We start from the raw sequence: 22,031 nt of genomic DNA on the forward strand, positions 1-22,031 counted from the left end.
AATATCTGTTGGAATTGTTTCATGCTTGGAATATTTAGACATACAGGTTGTTCCTTGGCTTTGGATGGCTCGGTTTCACCTTAAGGTGGCTCGAATTGTAATTTCTATTAAAGTCTAAATTTATATCAATGCTTGGGTCCTATTTTAGCCTTGTTGTGCTCGGTTTTGGCCCCTGCTGGGCTCGGTTTTGACATCTTGCGGGTGTTTGGTCGAAGTATACATATGGTGAAGGAATTTATTTTGATTTAGAGGAACTCCATGGCTGTTCTTGTTCACAACATATGGTAGTTCTATATTTTGATGTCTTGAGGATATGGAGATGTTTTCTACCCTTTTGTTGTAACCTGAGTTTGAACCCCAGCTATGGCTCGGTTAGGCTCTATTTGAGAGTTCGGTTTGCTTGCCTTGGCTCCTGTCCGAGAGCCAGTTTTGGGCGTGCTGTGTAGTCCTTATTCGAAAGTTGTTATCTGGTTTGGATGGATTGGTTTGGAAGTTTATAAGGCAGCAGTTTGATGTTTGGTTTGTTCCTAGCCGTGGGTTTGTGATGTGGTTGAATCAGCCTCCCCCTTTGGTCCTACCCGTGAGCTCACCATTGAGATTTGCTCCCCTTTTGGTCCTTACCAGAGAGACCTATTGGAGGTTGTTTGGTGTGATTTGGTCCTTCTTGCTAGGCTTGAATGGCTCGAATGTTATTGATGAATCAAGTTTGTCATCTCAAAAATTATAATCACTTTAGTTATCCTCTTATGTTTGTCGAGGAAGCATAGTAGCCACGGGTGGTTCTTTTGGTCGCCTCGGCCGTGAGCCTTAACAGCTCCCACCTTCCTTTTTGGTCGCCTTAGCCGTGAGCCTTAGTAGTTGCCTTCCCTTGTGGGTTCCCTTGGCCGAGAGTTTTACTCTTTGTATTGACCCCGACAGAGAGCATTTATTTAGTTATATGAGAAGATTTTATGCTTATTTGATACATGAGAATATTTATTAATTTGAAAGTTGGGGAATCTTAATTTCGGAATGAGTTTGGAAATGTTAGTGGTGGTTTCCCCGAGGCCACTTTCTTTTGAAGTTTGGGAGATTTTAAACCCTATTTTGGAAAAAGCATTTGGTTGGGATGAATTAATTTCATAAAAGATGTCGTTGGGCTTTGGATATCGACGTTAGGAGGTCATTTTGACTCGGGTTGGTCCAATTCTAAAAGTGATAAAGTGATATCAATTTCGGATTGATTCAAGGATCTTCGGGTCTTCCTTTTCAAGTCTTTTTGTCACGAGCTTTGAGGGCTGATTCATCCTTCGTTCTTTTCGATGTTTTAGGTGAATCAGTCTCTCCTCTCTCTCATCCCATTTTTGTTCTTTTCTTTTCCTTGCTTCTTGATTCGGTTTTCGATGCTTATGTTCGATGCTTAAGTGTCCACGTATAACATTTTCTATACGTGAAACCATCAAGCAAGGTCGCAAGTAGTCGTTTTGGGGCGTACGGTGGTGATGAAAAAGGCACACCGAAGATAGAGCGGAAAGATGCCATATCCTATAACATCAAGATCCAGGTATTTGATAAATAATAAAATAACGGTATCCTTCACCGACATAAGTCTAGCGGGAGTTGACTCGAAACTCCTCAGGTTGTTGGCAGTTTCACGCCCGACAGCGTAATCGACTCGTGGACAATGAAAATTTCTAACAAAAATAATAAGTTTTGATAAACCCTTTTCAAGCAAAAACATACTTTTCTACGAAACAAAAATTGATAATTCTTCTTTGCATGTTTAAAATTTGTATGCATGTAAATAATACTCCTATTTCCCAGAATTAATAATACTCCTATTTCCCACATCAAAACACACTTCTAGACGAGTGGCGGGGTGTATACATTCGGATGAACGAGGAGCGGGTGATCGAGCAGCCTTCGCGAACCCTCGAGTATAAATATATATCTGAGTCTAGCCCCATACGAGTGCTTGCGGTCCCCCTCACCCGAACTTTTTTTGTTTTGTTTTATCGAAGCTTTGGGACAGGGCACTCGTGTTACTTTTCCTTTCTTTCGGGATTTCTCCAAGATTTTTGTGGATTCTTTTTCTTTTCTTTTACTTGAGTCTTTTCTCGTTAATTTTCTCGAGTTTTCTATCATGAGTTGTTGTTACACTCTTCTTCGGATTTCCTGGACGACATTTCTTCCAGACTTCGATTTTTGTGATGCATTTAGGCTTGCTATACATAAGAAACAGTGGATTTTACGGGCGTACAAATTTGCTTTACATTTTACAGTACTTCATTTTCCTGTTCCTACCTGCTACTGTTCTTTCTGTATAACATGTTATACTATTTTTGTCTCTACCTTCTACTGTTCTTCCTGTACAACATGTTATACTATTCATGTTTTCTACTTGCTACTGTTCTTTCTGTATAACATGTTATACTATTCCTGTTTTTTGTCTACTACTGTTCTACATGCATTCTACTGTTTGTCTTGTATTGCACATTTTATATTATATAGCTTTAAGCAAGCCTTCTTTTATATAGGACATTTAGAGGACTGCAACCATAAAGCCGTTTAATTTGATATCATAACTGGACACCCTAAAAAACTTGAATTCTTCATGACGAGGAGCTTGGAGCAAGCGGTGGGCAGCACGACCATCTTCAACAGCAGAACATGTCTTTCCCAGCAAAACTATTTCTTTTCCTAGAAATTAAACAACAAGCCATAGGATTTTGAGGTAATCTGCTTAGCGCGGCATAAATTCGCACTTTATCTGTTAGGTCTTTGCACAACCAAACTGTGCAATTTAAGCCCTAACTCGTTCTAGGGTTTGAGGTTGGGATCCGGTACGATCCGATACGACATAAACCCTCATATCTTCTAGGCGACTTGTATGACGGTGTCACGCAAGTATAAGCCCTAATTAAATAAAATTGGCAAGATGAAACACTTGAATAATTTCTTCTCAAAATTGAAGTCAAACCATAGGATAGACTGGGAAGTCACCGAGGTTCGCCTCCGGATTTATGACCTCCCCTAGTTCTTCTTCATTTGGGTTCTTCAACAATGTTCTAAATTTGAGTCTTTCCCATTTGAAACTCTTTGGTCCGATTTCATTGTAAAGTCTTATTCTTTTGACCTCTTTGAAGAGAGTTTTCTTAAGTGAGTTCGGTCATTTAAGATGTAATTAACTATAGGGGCTTGCCCTTATAAGAAGCTTTTCTGAACCCAGCCTAAAATAATCCCTATTTAATTCTTTGTATTAAATAGGGGAACTTGTCGGCAAATAAAACGGTTTCGCAGACCAAACAGATGTCATATATTTCTTAGTTTATTTGATCAAGCCTCATCCTCAAGTCTTGTGTTTATCCCTCGGGATAGATACAGGATTTGAGGTAGAGCGTTCTTTCATTTGAATTGTGAAAAATATGAGGTTAGTTTGATTTCATATTTATATATCGGCGACCAACAGCTTCTTACAGGCAACTTTTGAACAAAACAAACTTCCCCCTTTTCGCGCCGACAGAGAGATAGAAAAAAAACCCTACCTCTTCTTCCTCGGTCGAAGCCTTGCCTGCAACCACCAGGCCTTCGCAGGATTGTCTCCTTACCTGAAAGCACGAACCTTCCGCCCATTTACTTCCTTACAGGTGATTGTCTCCTTCGCACGGATAGTCTACTGTTCCACTTAATCGCCTCCTTCGCACAGATCGTCCGCTCATTCCGTCTCCTTGGTGTGGATTGTCCACTCATTCTATTGTTTGCTTTCTTACCTGCCAGCTTGTTTCGTTCGGTAGTTTCGTTCGCAAATCGTATCCTTCGCACTCCCAATCAATCCTTCCCTGCAAGGTGCAACTCCTAAGCCAATCTGTTGCCTTACGCCAAAGTTCCCAAAAAAAGAAGTTGCCACTCCGTGCAGAGGCATCTTCCTGCTTCCATCCAAGCTCCTTTGTGAATCGAATTATCTTCGAGGTGATCCAATACATCTACGGCTTCCGCTCTTTCTCTTTCTAGTGGGAATCCCAAATCCACGAGATTATCTAGTGGAAATCCCAAGTGAAGCTCCTACTGACACCTCATCATGACGAACAAATACGATATGAAAACTATTGCTTCTTTCTCTTTAGAAGTGACTTCTAATGCTAAACCCAAGATGTTGGGTTCAACAGTATCTAAATTCTCTTCCTGCATCACCAATAGCAAGTTGCAATTCAACAATTTTCTCCAGTGGTCTCAATCAATCTTCATGTACATTTATGGTAAAAGAAAAGATGATCATCTCACCCAAAAAAATCCTACATAAAAAATTACCGATTCCAAACATCGCACTTGGAAGATTGAAAATCACATGGTTGTGTCATGGCTTGTTAAGTCCATACCCACAGAATTTGGAGAAAACTTCCTTCTATATAAAATGGCAAAAGAAATATGGGTTTCCACAAGAAAAAATTATTCAAGTGTTGAAAACAACTTTGATTTATTTGAAATGGAAACTAGATTACATGGCTTGCGGCTGGCTAAATTGAATGTTACTCAATACTTCAACACTATCCAAATATTGGCTTTAACTAGATATGTATGAAACATACCCATGAATGTGCTCCCAAGACTCTACTTTTTATAGCTCTTTACAAAAACATTATTGAATAGAAGAGAACCTTCAAGTTGTTTTTAAGAGTCGACAAGGAACTAGATGAAGTTTGAAGAAGAGTCATGGGATCCAAGCATCTTCCCTCCATTCATAAAACCTTTAGTGATGTACAAAGGGAAGAGAGTAGGAAGAAACTCATGATGACAGCTAATTGCACTACATCAAATATTGACAACTCAACTCTATACACTTACGAATCATATCTAGACAAAAAATCAAAGAGGAAAAGACCGTAGTGTGAACATTGCAAGAAACATGATCATTTGAAGAAGTGTTAGAAATATTATGGAAAACCTACAGATTGAAAGCCCAACAAAACCAAAGGTGATGAGCAAAATCAGGCAAAAACAACATCAAAGGAAGACGAGTCTCATGAACATGGTCTATTTAGGAAGGAACAACTTGAGGCTCTCCAAAGGCTTCTGGGACAATAATTTGAGCTTTTTACACAACATGATAGTCTTTCATCTGCTATTTTTGATCTCAACAGAAAGAATCAGAGCCTTGGATAGCGAACTCTGGAGCATTTGATAACTTGAAATGTGATATTATTGTTTTCAAATCCCTCCATTCTTGCAAGGACCATGCTGAATTTAGAATCACAGATGACTCTCTTTCATCTGTGGAAGGAAGAGAAAGTGCAAAACTCACAAAGGATCTTATTCTCCAATTTGTTCTTTATGTTCCTAAATTTAACTGCAATTTATTTTCTACCAGTAAAATTACTCATGACATCAATCATGTAACTAAATTCTACAATAATTTATGTGAATTTTGGGTGATGGACTCTGGGAAGGTTATTGATAGTGCTAACATATATCATGGACTTTATCTACTTACTAAGACTCGCACTTCAAAAGGATCGTCTCAACATTTACAAATCTTTGAATCAAGTTTTTAATCTATGTTTCTTTTTCATGAGAGTCGAGTTATATTATGGCCCTTTCGTCTTGAGCATCCTAGCTTCTATTATATTAAAAATCTATATGCCCATTTGTTTATCAATAAAAAGTTAAATTCTTATTAATGTGAAATTTGCCAACTTGATAAACACACTTGACAAGTGCACACAAGTCTAAAATGCAAACCAACATATTCACCATGGTTCGTAGTGATATCCAGGGCTCTCAAAAATAAAAATTACAAATGATGTTAGTTGGTTTATTATCTTCATTAATGATCACACCATACCTACTTAAACATTTTTCATGAAAGAAAAATCTGAAACAACCAACATATTTGAAACCATCCACAAAATGATCCTCACCCAATTTCAAAACAAAATTTAAATTCTTAAGACCAATAATGCAAAAGACTATAAAAACTCCACTTGCGGCCCTTACATATCCAAAAATAATATTATTCATATAAGTTTTTTTGTTGACACACTCCAACAAAATGGTGTGGCTGGAAGAAATAACAAACATCTTTTCAAAGTTGCTAGTTCAATTCATTCACTCACAATGCACCCAAATACTTCTTGGGGGATGTAATTATCACATTAACTTATCTCATAAACAAAATGTACAACATAGTGCTAAATGCTAACAAACCTCTCAACACCCTCATAAAATCCTACCCCCATATTCAGTCTTTCACCTCTAACTTACCACTAAAAATTTTTATTTGTAGTGCCTTTGTTTATCTACATCAACCACATCAGACCAAACTTGATGATCTCAGGTCAATTAAATGTATCTTTGTGAGCTATTCTTCAAACAAAAATAGATATAAATGCTACTCTCCAGAAGCACAAATTTCGCGACTCCACAGATGTCACCTTCTTTGAAAACCAACCATATTACCCCCAATCTAACATTTAGGAGGAGATTTAGAGAGAGTACCAGATTTAGGGTACCATTTAAGAAACTCAAGCTCACCTCCCTTATATCTCTGATGAACTTACTCTTCTCCCCCATTATCACAAATCAAATTGAAATGAAGATATTACTCCATTAAATCCTCCCATGGCTCTCACAAACTAAAAACTCCATGTGTACACCATAAAGAAAAAAAACCTAATGAACATGTGAAGAACAATATGCAAAATCTGAAATGCAAATAACAAAAACCAACTCCACACTCCCCAAGTATTCACACAGGGGTTAGGTCGATGCATCATGGACACCAAGAGGAAGAAAGAGCACAAGAATACATAAAACACCCGATAGAAGAATTTGCGACTTATGAAAAATTATCTTCCTCTTACAAATCTTTTGTTCATAGCTTGAATAATGTGTAGGTTTTAATTTTAATCCAAGAGGCCTTATCTATTCTTGCTTGGAAAGATATTGTGGAAGAAGAGCTTCTTGCCCTTGAAAAGAATGATAACTGAATCATAACTCTGCCACATGGGAAAAGAACTGTAGGTTGCAAAAAGGTATTCACTGTTAAATACAAAACAAGAAGCATGGAAAGATTCAAGCCTAGACTTGTAGCAAAAGTGTTCACTCAATCATATAGGATCGACTATCATGAGATATTTGCACCAGTGGTGAACCTCAACACAATAGGAGTATTATTGTCATTGTTGTCAATCAGGATTGACCTCTAAATCGGCTAGACATTAAAAATGTATTTCATAATGGAGATCTTGAGGAAGAAATATATATGGAGATACCTTCAGGATTGAAAAACAACACAAATAATCAACTAGTGTGCAAACTAAAGAATATTGTATGGGTTGAAACACAATCCCAAAGAGCATAGTTTGAAAGGTTCATCAAAATTATTCGTGTGAATCGGTACTATTAGTGTCAAGTTGATCACCCTTTGTGAAATCAAATCAAGAAAATATGATAGTCATCCTTATTGTATATATAGATGACATTATCCTTACAGGCAAAGACGCAAGGGAAGCTGAAACAATAAAAGAAAAATAGCTTCTGAGTTTGAGATCAAAGAACTTGGAACTTTACGATACTTCTTGGGAATGAAAGTTGCTAGATCCAAAGAAGCAGAAAAAATATATTATTAACTTATTAAAGGAGACAGAAATACAGACCAACAAATACTCCTATGGATCCCAATTAATGAGCATCAAAAGGAGAGGATAATTACCAATATTAAATCATCGTTTCGAAGGTGAAGATGGTCTCTAATGAAGTAATAGTGAAGCTCAAGGGTAAAATATTGTCAAGTAGTAGATTCCGCCAGCTTTAGTGCCAATTATTCTATTTTCATGGATATCCTAAAAGACATGATGAGAGGGATAAATGATTACAAAATATTGGAAGTATTATAAGGCAATGAATAGAAGGCAAGTTAATACAAATTTGTGGAGCATATAAAACATTTAATAAATGAGTTTTCATAGAATGTATAATGCCCTTCCCAAAGATGAAAGAAGGGCACCCATCAACAAAAAAAAAAAGGTGGATGGGACCTATCATGTGGTTGGAAGCACCTAGCTCTAACGACCAAGACATACCATTAAGAACAACTACGTACAATAAATCCCGATGAAGGCACAACATGAAACATTGAGATCAATGACTTGGAATGTTGAAGTCATCAATCATTGTTTTCTAGAGAAAGAGTGGTCCGATCGACAACACCAAAAAGAGCGCACAAAGTCAAACTACTTTACAATTGAAATGGTGTCAAATTTCACCTAGCAATGTTAGGAGAATGATTGGTGCTGCTACAAAAAGGGAAAGATGGAAAGTTTTCCAGCAATAGTCATGTCCGCCCCCAGAATGGCCACCATAACCATGAATCCTCCGACAACCCTTAAGAGCAAGCTGCCAAGGATGGTTGATTAGGAGTGGGAAGTTGGTGAATAGAAAGTGCTGTGAAGCAAAAAAGTCAAAAGAGAGCGGCAAAATGTTGAAGACCAAGAGTTTGTCATCACTTGAGATTTGTACGCAATAAAACAAAAGTAGAAAGACAAATAAAATTGTCGAAAAAGAATACTTTAATCAACTTTTGTCAAATAGCTAGAAACAAAAATTTATACCAAGATTTTTTAATGCAATTTGAATCGGGATAATAAAACAAAATGTTCAAAGCTGTAAGGCAAAAACTCAAAGTAAGAAGAAATTTAAATTTTTTGTGATGACAATTAATCCATAGTGTTTTTTTTCATGTTTAAATGTCTTCTAACTTTGAGCATTTGCCTAACAACTATGATCATTTTATCAAACAAATTGCATCAACATATCTTGACATAATCTTTATCTATAGCTAGATCAGTAATGAAGTAGCAACTCATCATATTTTTCTCTCAATGTGAGAACACTCTTTGAGTAGCATATCATCTGGCTGAAATATAAATATTTCGAAAGTGTAAACATGAGTTTTTTTTTTTTTTTTGAAACTAAATGGAATGAAAAAAAATCTTTTATCTATTTGACAAAATCTTGAACAACATAATGATTGAAACAATGAAGTTTAAGACTACTGAATAACAAGGTAAAAATAGTATAGTCGGGACCCACTTTGAGAACTTGATGATGTTAGTGTATCTAAAGAAAAGGCGTCGTGATGTATTTTATTATTAAAACCGAAGAAAAGTAGGTGAAATGCCTACGCCCATATGAGAATATTGTACAATTAAATTTACATTAATGTCAATGGAGGGTCTAATTCATTGAGTTATAAGCGAGAATATGGCACTACTTTGGAGAAAGAGATAGGGGATTAGATAGAAAACTTTGATCATAGATATTATGGGAGAAAGGTGATGGTATGCCTTACGGTTGTGGGTGGGTGGGTGTCACGACCCAACTTGATATAAACCATATATGGTAATAGATTATACCAAGTCGAGAGCGCAACAGATTATTTTGCCCAAGATCTATTTGGAAGAAATTTCTTTTATCTTCTATTTCTCATTACACAGAGCTACTAAGTCGCCGATAATAGTAAAAAAAAAAAAACTAAAGATCGTTATCATTTCATTTTCCTATGAACATCAAAACTATTTACATCCAAAACATTTATATACATTTATCATGATTTTCTAATAATTCCAGCAAGACATATAAATTTATCATGATCACAAAATACATGCATAAAATATGCATCTATCAGCAAATATTAGCAACTCACTCCACTTGAACCTTTCCCTGAGAATATGTAAAAGCAACCAGAGTAAGTAAACAGCTCAGTAGGTTACACAAAACCTACAACTGAAATCAATGCACGAAAATAAAACAATATGCATGACTGTATCATAATCTTGTCATTTATGTTAAACAAGTAGTTATGTAGGTCAAGTGTGTAGGTCAATGAACATGCATATGTATACTGTAAAATATGCCCAAAATATGGTATCAAATCACAATAGTAGCAATAAATAAAATGCATATATTCAAGAACAACTATCATCATACATATAATATACAAGTTAGGTGATTTGGCTAATCATGTGGTGTTTTTCTTGTACCAATCATAATAAAATAGGTACAGTATCATATCATATCATGTCAGTAAAAACTATCAAAACAGTCAGTCCGGTGGCACGGTACATGGGATTCTTCAACCCAGCCCGTCGACACTCATATCAATCATATTCACCCCTTAAAACTCCCAACATATATCAGGTTTACACCACTAACCCATTTAAAGGAAAACCCGTCGACCCACTCTCCTGCGCAGGATAACATATCTCCGCCAATCTAAATCATAGTAGTCAGCTTTTCTTGCACACGCACAAACATTTCACAATATCTTTCATTTCAAGCAGTTAAAATATGCTCAGCATCACAGTGTATTTGTAAGGCGTGCGTGTATAACAAAATAAGGAGATTCACAGTATGCAATAATATTACAAATTTGTATGCACTAATTAAAATAGAAATTGCATATTAAGCATGTTTATCGTCTGTTTTATGTAAGTATTTCATAATATGTATATTTTAATTACAATTTTATAAAATTTTCTATAACTCAAATTAAAAATTTGCCTCAAACATATGAAATACCAGGTGAAAATTCAATATGCATGTATCAAAATATGCAGAATAGCAAAGACAACAACAAATTAAAAATTACTCGGTGAAAGTTTTCAAAATACGACAAATAGTTTAGAAAATATGCAAAATGATAAAATCACCGAAATCAGAGGTAGAGTAACGGTAGCCTACCTTGAGTCGGTCAACCTTTTCAACAAAAACCTTCCTTCGTTTTCTCTCTCCCTCTCTTTCTAGCTTATTTTCCTCTTCTTCCTTACGGTTTGGTAAAGTAGAAAATGCATGGGAAGATTCTTAAATGAGAATTAGGTGGATTTTATATAAAAAATGTGCCTTTGGTATAAGTGCAATTATGAGAATTGTTTGGATTCATTTGCAAACTTTATATAAAACATCTTATATCTTGAAATCCACAACTTTAAAAGTAATAGAAAAATATGCATTAGATAGCTTATCAAGTCTAAGATACTTCGATAAAAATGGTTTCCAAAACCGATATTAAACGGCTCAAGAAATAAATCTATACTCGCACATGTATATTTCTTAAGCAATTACAATTGTATCATTAACCTTATAATTTCATGTTTATATTTATCGTAAAAATATGAAAAAAACATACTAATTAGAGTTCATCATTTTCTATATCATGGTAAGACGGTTTGTCAATCGGACTTATAACAAACCCTTAAAAATTATTCAAAGTTTATAGGTCCAATTTTTCTTTTATATATTTTCTATTATTTATTTATTATTTATTAACCAGTTATTTTGAAAATGATTTAAAGTCTAAAATAACATAAAAATACATTTTAATGCATATATTGAAGCATCTATTAATAAAGTACAACCTTAAGTATTATGATTGATTATCATATGTACAATACTTGGTATTACAACGTGTGTGTGTGTAGCACTGTGGGATGACTCATGAGCAACTGTAGGGAGTGAGCACGGAGGGCTGCAAGTCAGTGGCAACTACCGAGCACACGAGTGAGATAGAGATGGATTGGCGTCACCTAAGATATTAGGAGTGATCAAGCGAGCATATGAGCATAAGCAAGGGGCTGCAATTACAAAGAGTGTGAGCGAGTATGCACAAGAGTACGTAAGCAGGGCTACAGATGTAGTGAGTGCATGCAAGCGAGCAAACAAGCAAGATGAGCAAGTACAAGCCACAGACGAATTCACACATATATAAGAAAGTGCAAGAAAGCAAATTAACAGCAATGGTATCAAGATCGAAAAAGAGGCTCGAAGTCAAAAGAGAGGGGCGGGGCCCAGCAATTGCAATCCTTACTCTTGAACAGTTGTACCATCCTAAGGAAAAAATTCTGATAAGTACTGCTCGATGTAGATTCCCCTTATAACAAAACAAATGCAAAGTTCTAGAGGGCACCAAGATTAACACATAATGCTCTTCAAATGTAGAAACCTTCCAAAGATAATTTTATCTTGTCAATCTATCATAAACCAGAAAACAAAAAATAAGTGATGCCATATTTTCTGCACTATGTTTTTATATTTAGAAACAAAAATAAAAATGAAAATAAAAAAAAGCTTTAAAAAAATGTCCTAAACGGTGAATTATGCATGTCTCATACAAGATGGGACCATGATAAAGAATCATAAAGCATTCTAGCAACCAGCCATTGTAACAGTTCCAGTGCTAATTAGAAATATAATACAGAACATAAAAAGACATATTTACTTAAGATTACAGGTACATGTTTGCCAATTACTAGATAAAGCGATAAAATTAATAAACCACGTGCAAGCAGAAAATATTTAGTAAAATCCTTAACCTGAAGTTTTCTAGCAAGCGCCTCATGGGTGTTAAATCCAGAAGATGTTCCGACGGACTCTTTTGCAATATTCAGCCTTCGAGTAACTTCTTCCTGTAAACACGCAGGCCTCAAATATGAAGTCATGAGAAAAAAAGTTTAAAGGGGTAACAATCTAAATCAAAAGCATATCACGAATGAAATAGAACAAGCAGTAATCCAATAAAAGAATCAAACCATGCCTAAACTTCGGGAAATAAAGGACCAGTAGAATTGGTACATTGCATGAGCATAAGAGATTGAGAAAGATAATATAACTGCGCCTGGGTAGCACTTGAACGGTGATCAACTATAGCTAGGAACTCATGACAACTAGAATGGAATTCAACTATATCAACCATTGTTAGTTGAAAAATAAAATATAAAAATATGAAATGAAAATACAAAGGTGATGACCAGTGATGTACTCATAAGCTCATCAGCTTCACTACAAAACGCAAACATCTAGTACTCATTCAACAGATGCTCCATTGACTAACAAGTACAAAGAGGAGGAAAGATAAGGACTTGACAAAGAAGTCTAATTCTCATCCCTTAACTCGTCACAAAGGCAACAAACAGCACAGTAGGCAATCGGGAGAGATATATGTTGAGCATAACTATTTACATCAGAAACTAGAACAAGTTTTAGTGGATCTGTATTCACAAGATAACTAAAAGAACCTAATTGGAACAAACTGTCATGTTTGTTTTAATAAGTAAATCAAAAGTTTGTTGAGGTGTGTTTTCTTTCTGATTAAAGTGTCAAAATACTCCCGACTATTTACATGGGGTCATTTTAGTCCCAATCTATAAAATTATAGATTAATCCCCAAACTCTTTTAATTAGTATAAAATAGTCCTTCTTCGAGACTATTTCAGCCCATTTATGGGGACTGAATTGCACTTCATAAGCTTTGGGACTAAAACGATCCCCTGCAAAGATTCGGGACCATTGAACACTATTTTTCATCTTGAACAAGTTTAGCTCTCTTAGCATGTAGTCAAATAATTTAAGACTAGAGTAAGAAAATATGTCATGGTGAATGCTTAAAAGAAGGGTTACAATACCATAATAAAATTAAAAAACTATGTAAAATGACTACACCACCAACAATGAAGTTTGAATAGTTCTACCAATTCAGACGGTTATACTACGAAGGGGAGAATTAGTAAGTTTAACTACAAGCAAACCATAAGAATTTACAACTGGAAGATCAAAAACAACAAAAAAGAGCTCCTAACAATTTTCCTAGCTAAGGGAGCAAGGTTCAATTTCTATCTGGCTTGAATCTTCTTTTTGGCAGGAAATTTTTTGTGCTAGACTCCCTGATTTTAATAGGGGTATGAGGTGTTACAAGAATAGATGCATGCCAAAACAGTCAAATAAAAATGAGAATAAAATCAAATAAAAGTCAGGGAAAGTAAGGCACACCATGCATTTGTTACAAACTCGAACTGACTGAGCTTGTTCATCAGCAGTGAGAGCTATTCTACCTTGGCTGCACTTATCACAAAAAATATCACCACAATTCCTGCAATGATGCTGAAAAAAGAAAAGATCCACTCTTCATGTCAAACAAAATCTTTCAAATTCAAAAGAAGGTATAAAGTTAATATAATATGAGACATGGTTATCAACTTACCCTTCGTACAAAAGCACCAAAACTTATTCCGCATGATGTGCACTTGCCAACAGCTTCGTCTGGAACCTAAATAAAATACACTCCCATCATGACCATTATCTACTTTATCCATTTAATGCAGCTTCAGTAGAGTGATAACAAATGAAAGGATTAAAAATAGTTGGGTAACATTTCATTATGAGTAAATGATCAAAATATTCTCTATATTATTTATTTGTATTTATCTAAGTTTCAACTTTTTCGTAAGAGTCTAATTCAGCCCTAAACTAATCAAGTCCGTGCATTTATTGTCCTTCAGTCATCTCATCTGTATAAAATTGATCTGATCAAGAGAAATTCCTGCCTAAAGACTAGCTTCCATCAAATCCAGATAGATAGATGAACCAAAAACCATAAAGGTAAGGATTTGAATTTTGCTAAAGTACTAAATTAAAAAGCCTGAGTCTAAGATGGAAATACTTGAATAATCGATGCCCCTTTTTATCATTTCATTATTGTCATTCTTCTCATCTCACCATCTTGTTATCTTAAAATTTTCTATGAATCCCAGGTCCAAAACATTTAAAAAACTTGAGGTCAGAGCTTTCACAGAATATTCTACAGAGTACAAAGGTATAAAATCGACAAATGGGAAACATAAAGGAAAACAAAAAAACATTGCCCATATATGATATTCAAGCAAAATTCATATGATGAGAAATAAAATACAAATTTTAGATAGGATTTTTTTTCATTATGTGAATGATGTTTTAACTTGCAAGGATATGGTAAGTAGTCATAATCTGGAACGCTTACAGTGCTTTGGCAATTCATATTGTTATTAAATAAAAAAAATTGGATGCACTTATATGCTTCTTATGGCCTAAATCAATTAAAAATTTATTCAGGCTCCAAATCTAATAAATGTATGCTGCAACGAGGTGTTAGCATATGATTATTTGCCATCACCTTTACTTGAGAGGTATGGTGCTGACCACATACATACTTCATAGTCAATCCAATCAAACGTGACAACAACATCGAATGATGGACAGTATCGCACAAGCCTAGATCAAAATGCCTCAATTGTATCAAAAAATATTCAAATGTCACACATTTTTGCAGAACAAAACAGCGTCAATGTGTCTGGTGCACTGAAGGTACCAAAAAGGGCTCCCCTACAATCAATACCCCGGTGATAATTGCATTGAACGCTAATCTTAATCAGATGGATACTATCATCAAAATGTCCTCAAGTCCTATGCAAATTGTTTGGGTAAAAATTTAAATAAACTTCAAAAAAATAATAATTAATAAATAATATGAAATTTACAAAGCTCAGGTAAAATAAGCCTTTATTAAACTTAAAGCAATTATCTGACCACTCTACACAATAATTTATTGAGGGTGATAGATTTAAGCTTGGCCTAACCTAATAAAGAGCCAATATCATATCAGATATCTTTATAAACACTCTCAAAGATCTCGAGCCAAGATAAACTAGACATTTGTCCTCTAATAATGTGATTTTGACACCCAATTACACCCTAAAAGGGAACATTTATAATTGATGCCCTCTTATCAAATAATTTGTCGTAAATAACTTCATTATATTACAATCATAGTAAGAGTGTAAGTTCTCCAATGACCCAATTCCCTAAGCTGTGAACATAGAGTGCACTTGAAAGGGTACTAAGCTCTATGTTAGCTAAAGCCAACTTAAAATTGTTCTTTTAAACAAACATCTACCCCAGCCCTTAAGCAAAGACAAATCACAAATGCCTACAAGAATCTTTCGACCAGGTTGATTTGACTATCACCTTCAACTAAATAGACCAAAGTCTGCAATAATTCGTTGGTGTTATAACCCATTCACTTAGCATCTAACAACAAGCCTTAATAAAATATTGTCTCTCATCACCATGAGGGGTGAATAATCATAGGGTCTTAAGCATGCAGAAAACTTGACCATATCATAGTCTTCAAAAAATGAAAGAAAAATCTTTAAATAGTATCTTACCTAAAATCAATTTGTCTTCTAATAATTTGAACCAAAATTAAACTCTCTTTAAAAAGCCCAATACAAGTTTCAGAACCCACAACGAGGAAGGGCATGGACTAAAATGTAGTGCTAACTAGGACCAAATAGAAATGCTAAGTGTTATATGACCTAAGAATACTACGTTTGATGGATACATGAGATACATCATGCAATAACAAACTTTCACGAGTATTTTGAAATGAGAAGAAAAAGAGCGTAAGCAGAAAATAAGAGCTAAGCAAATTTTCTATTGTAACGCCTCATAAATTAGAAACCAACTAATGTTGATTTTGTACTATTAGAAAGACGAAGAAAGGGGGCAAGCAGCACGGAGACAAAGTGAGGAGTTGAGGCTATCAGTGAAATGAAGATGACGTTAATTATGTGTAACAACCGGTTGCATAGGTGAAGGCGACAAAGACAGAGCCAAGCACAGGAGGCATGCGAGTTGGACCTTCTTTGTATCGGACTGTCACGAGATGATGCTCTTGATGTTCCCGATAGGAGGCATGCGAGATGACTCTCTTGATGTTCCCGATAGATCGAAGTGGATATAATCAAGCGGTCCATTGGTTTTATGGACTGCACTAATGAATGAGATAATTTTTTACTTTCCTAAACACAGGACTCATAGAATTCCGAAGCACCAGTTTGTTGACCACATATTAGGTCTTGTTTGCTTAATATTGTAAGGCATTTTGCAATGTTATCAAAAGATGAAAAGATCTCAAGGCCATAAAATGCTTTCCCTAGAAGTGAACATAGACATCCCAAGATGCGTACATTTCATGATTGAAATTTGCCTGGGTTTGAAACATCTTTTGTGCGATGTTATACAAATGTTCAATTAGTACATAAATACTGGTATTGTACTCATTTTAATAAAGGGGCATCTACATACATACAACCCAATTCTTGTATATTATAGATCTAACACCTTAACATTGATTTTTACATTTATACCACTCAAATCTTTCATATCACGTAAAAAATATCACTATTTTAACTTTTAAAAAGGAAATATACCTTTTAATGCATAGGTAAGTTGGCGTACATGTAAAAATTGAAGTTTAAGTGTTAGATATGTAAATGCATAAGAATTGAGTGGTATGCTTATATATCTTCCTTCAATAAATCATTTAAGAAACCTTGAAGGTGGCATAGGTGCATGCAGGCTAGAAATAACTGTTTCGAAGTAATTTTTGTGAAAATAAACTCGACAAAAAGTTTGTACAAAGCCCTGGTGAAATTAGTTCCAGTAATCTATTAACACAGTTACATGTAGGGATGCAATACTATGTAGCAATATGCTAAGAAAAACAGCATTTTAAATTTCAGAAAAACCACTATCATGTTAATCACATCATAACAATGCCCAGTAATTGGTATTTATGAAGTATAGTTTGCTCCAAAAAAATCAGCTTTAGAGCCGAAAACTTCATATTAAACCTGAAAAATTAAGAAAATAATTTACCACTCAAATTATAAGTTTTTAGACCATAGAAATATAAGTAGAAAAGTCCAACAAACAATAAATCATTGAAAAAAATCATTGATATTACTTACCCAATGATCTTTTTCTTCATAGTGAGGCTTAATCAAATTCATCCAATCGCCAAATCCCCTCTTCTTTTCAGTTAACTGTTCAGTTTGCTTGCTAGATTCAGAAGTTCCACCCATCTCCTTGAGCTACAAGCAGATCTCAAAAGAAAATAATGAGTTTCCGCTATTTGGAAAAAAGCTTGTAGCTAGCTGAATGTGAAAACAAAAGTGATTTTGATAACAAGATAAATGCATTGAAAAACAGTAAGAAAAATAATCAAACCAAAGTTCAGAAACTGCTTCCATTTTAGCATGCAATGCCCAAGGTTCAAATCATTAGTCATCTAGGAGATTAGCTTGAACGTTAAATAGGTTGGGAAGAGGATTAATGCAGTGTACTAAGGCCATAGCTTTAATAATTAAGGGTCTATTTAACCAAGGCACTCAATGAACAACTTGAACGAGGCTCGATTAAGAATCGATCATGTTCATTCAAATTAGTAAATAAACAAGCTTGAACAATTTTTAAAAGCTCGAAGCTTAAATGAACTAAACATAAATATAGTCGAACTTGTTCATTTACGTTCACGAACAAACTCGTCTGTTATTCAACAAGTAACTTGATAAATACTCGATATTAAGTTTGATGATAACTCATATCATATATGATATATTATTTAAATTAAATGTAATTAACTAGAATTTATTTAATTATAGATTTAATAATAATATGCTATTATATCAATAATATTTTTTGAATAATATATATATATATATATATATCTGGATGTGTCGTCGTCTCCGCTCTGCTATGGCGAACCCTAGCGTCTGCTACGATATTTCTCGCATCCTGCTCTCATTTCCTCTACTTAACCTTTATCGTCGGCTTCGTCGAGCTCGCATCGTCTTCGTCTCGTAGTTTTTTCGTCGGGCTGCGTTGTCTGGCTCGTCTTCTGCGGTGCTTCGCTACAAGCTGAAGGTCGTCCGACTGACCCAGCTCGCGTCGTTTCTGCTCGAGCTAAATTCGCAGGGGTTCTCGCGTCATCGGGTTGTGTCGTCTGTTCGTTGCAGGCTGAAGGGCGTCGCCCCAGCTCGGCAGCTGCGCCACCACAGACCCACGTTTGCGTCCTTTCTGCTTGAGCCGAATTTGCAGGGTTTCTTCACTATTTTCTAGCTCCTACTCCCTATTTTCTGGCTTCCGAATTTGCTCTATGCTTTGCTTTCTTCACTGTTCTTAACGCCGCACCTCTATCTATTGGGAATGGCTTCGGACAGATCGTATGTTACTGCCCTTGCGGGTGTCCACGCCTCAGGTACACCTAAATCGTTGCTCTTTTCCTCCTTCGAAATCTGGTAGGAAAAATGGGAAGTCTGTCATCTTTTTACAAAAGCCAAAGGTATTCAACTTTCTTCCTCCTGTCGACTGAATTTAGTTGAGAAATTTCTGGATGACCATCCCAAATGCGTCTGGTTGGGGAGTGAAAAATTGGACTGTTAGATTGGAAGACACATTCTCATACAAATTAATAATGAATAGGATTACGTGCGCTTATTTGCTAAAAGAATAATCTGGATTGATAACAGAGCGATGAAGATTTTGAAATGATCTGTGGATTTTGACCCCCAAACGGAACCTCCAATCATTCTGGTTTGGATTCGTCTCCCTGGTCTGAAATTTCATTATTTTACTCAAAAAGTTTTGTATGTTATTGCCTCAATTTATGGTAAGCCACTCAAAACGAACATTCCTATTTTTAATCTTTCTCGTCCATCTGAACCAGAGTACTTGTTGAAGGAGACATCACTTCATCTGTTTCCTAAGAAATTTGGTTGGGCACACAACATCATGAATATTGTCAAAAGGAAGTGATTGTGCATTTTCCTTCGTATTGTTCGAACTGTCGTATGTTCAGTCACTCGAGTTCTCAATGCCACCATCTACACACACACCTCAGACCAAAAAGCACAGTGCTCCGCCAGAGGCAGTGATTTCATCTCCTCCTGATCAGCTCCAACTTATTGACACCATTGATCATCAAAAGGATACCCCCGAAAACGTTACTATTCTCACAGGCAATAAGACAACCATTCAGCCGTCTTTGGAACCTCCTATCGTGGGTGAGAGGGAGATTCTTCAGACCCCACTTGCCCTAGAACATATCACCGATATTATAGGTGGCAATACTTCTGCTGCTTCACTACTAACTCATCAGGTTGAGCAAGTTATAAATGTTACTCAGACTCATGAGGATCATGATGTGCAACAGCCTACACCTGTCCGACCAATTTTGGAACAATATATTGATTAGATGAGTCAATAATTGGATGAGGAATGACAATTCTACACATCCAGGAGGAAGAAGAAGAATGGAGACCTAATTGAACTCAGAAATCTGATGGATGATACTTTGGTTACTTCGGGCAATGATACTCACCTCACCAATTAGTTAGCCGGCTCAATTCCGAGAACTAGAGGCAGAAGGAGGACTAAAGCGGGACGTCCCTAGCACTTTTATGCCCTTTAATGTCTTTTTGGTTTTTTTACTTTTTTATATATTTGCTTTATTTGAGATTTGTATTTGTTGTATTGTGTGAGTTGGGCTTTCTTTTATGCCCTCTGATATAATATTTCTGTATTTTTTTCGCTTTAATATATTAGCCCTTGGCTTTCTCTAATATATATATATATATATATATAATTTTATTAATATATAATTACTAATTAGATATTTTATTTTATTAAAATTTAGGTGTTAGATGTTAAAATACATAAGATTTATGTGGTATGTATGAAATTCCCCTTAAGATTAATTTTAAACCTCCGCAAATCTCACTTTGCCTCTGACCTCTCACAACCTTGCATCTCTAAGTTTTGCCCGAAGCATACAAAATCCTGAGTTGCTAAGGCATGCAAGCATCAAAGGCAACAACAAGATCGTAGTGTGCAAGGATCTCTGAATGATCATTCTACATTTTAACTTTACTAATTTCTCAAAGAAAAAGTTCTCAAATAATCATTCTACATTATTTGACATATAGCTCTCCTATAATCCTTTTAACTATCCTCTTCATAAGACATATAGCTCTCCTATAATCATTCTACATTTTAATACTTTTTATCACACCATAAAAGTAAATTTCTTCTCAATTATAATCATTCGCACCCACGAACTCTATCAAAAAGTCTCCATACTTACAATGGCTAGTGATAAAACTCTCCTAAAATACCAACTACAATTTTTTTATGAAATTAGTTACAATAGCTTTCTTAAGCTAAAGATACCCTCGGCCACAAAATATTTGACCTGATTATAAAACTCTAATTCTTTTTCTATTATCTTGAAAGATTAACTGCTTCTCATCTTTTAAGTTACAATATCTTATCCTAAAGCAACTCAATATTTTAATAATTTTCTTTAGACATTTAAGATATTCATTCACAATAACCACTATATATTGTATGGTCAAATTTTTACTTGAAACCCCCTCAAAATGATATATCATTCTAGTTTCTTCTAACAAAAAAACCAGTCTATTTGTAATTTTTCAAAAAATTAGTTTCTCTCATCATTCTTAAATATCACACTCTTACAGCCACTATAAATCATCTCATACTTGTTCTACCATAACATACAACTTAGCAACTACCCTCTCTTCCTCAAGTACATAGAGTAACAATTTATCTATTTTTCTTAAAATATATTTTTTAACCTATCCCCTAATTCATCGTGGCGAGTATAATCACTTACATTTATAATGTCATCGATAATTGTTAACTTAAGAGTAATCAGCCTATCATTAATCACATTCACCTCCATATTTTTATCTTCAACTCTATATCAATTATTATCGCTACCCTACCATTAATGTTCACCCTCTTTAATTTCCATTGCTTATAACCTTCATAGTTTAAAGATTTTTCACCTTCTCGTTTAGTTTCGTACGAACATCCGATATCGACTTTTTTCAAATTATATGCCAACTAATTCTAATGCTTTCCATTCAAATTCCGTATTTCATATGGCAAATTAAAATCTAAATTTGCGGTCAAGTCATCTATTGTCCACTTTTCACCCCAATCCGCTCAACTTGTAGTGCACCGCTTTCAAGATATGTCTTAGCCAGTCCTTGTGTAGTATTCATCACAATTGGTTTACGTTGTAGTGCGCCACTTGAGAATCACACTCTGGCAAAACCTTGTTTACTTCTCACCAAAATCAAGCCATATCATGGCGCATTATTTCTAGGGAACAACATATAGCTAACAAATTTAAAATTTGAGTTCACTTTCTGAGTTTCGGTTTAAATCTTACATTGATGCTCATCCTAACATAAGAAATAACCAAAAAATAAATGGGGGCATTTACATACATACCACCCAATTCTTATGTATTTACATATCAAACACCTAAAGTTCACTTTTTACATTTATACTACCCAAATCATTCATATCATATCAAA

General features: G+C 35.1%; 1 protein-coding gene across 2 annotated transcripts in view; it reads right to left on the reverse strand.

Annotated features, from left to right (window-relative positions):
* Positions 1-22,031, reverse strand: part of LOC110025525 (protein FREE1-like) — a 47,247-nt gene that overhangs the window by 3,946 nt on the left and 21,270 nt on the right. The window contains exons 4-7 of one of the 2 annotated variants that reach the window (XM_020726065.1): positions 17,595-17,717; positions 14,009-14,074; positions 13,798-13,908; positions 12,345-12,437 (exon numbers count right to left, since the gene is read on the reverse strand). In XM_020726065.1, the coding sequence (XP_020581724.1) occupies positions 12,345-12,437; positions 13,798-13,908; positions 14,009-14,074; positions 17,595-17,717 (393 nt within the window). The remainder of the gene's footprint in view (positions 1-12,344; positions 12,438-13,797; positions 13,909-14,008; positions 14,075-17,594; positions 17,718-22,031) is intronic. The other variant, XM_020726066.1, reaches the window with a different exon arrangement.

Source organism: Phalaenopsis equestris, unplaced genomic scaffold (assembly GCF_001263595.1).
Source record: "Phalaenopsis equestris unplaced genomic scaffold, ASM126359v1 Scaffold000301, whole genome shotgun sequence".
NCBI lineage: Eukaryota > Viridiplantae > Streptophyta > Magnoliopsida > Asparagales > Orchidaceae > Phalaenopsis > Phalaenopsis equestris.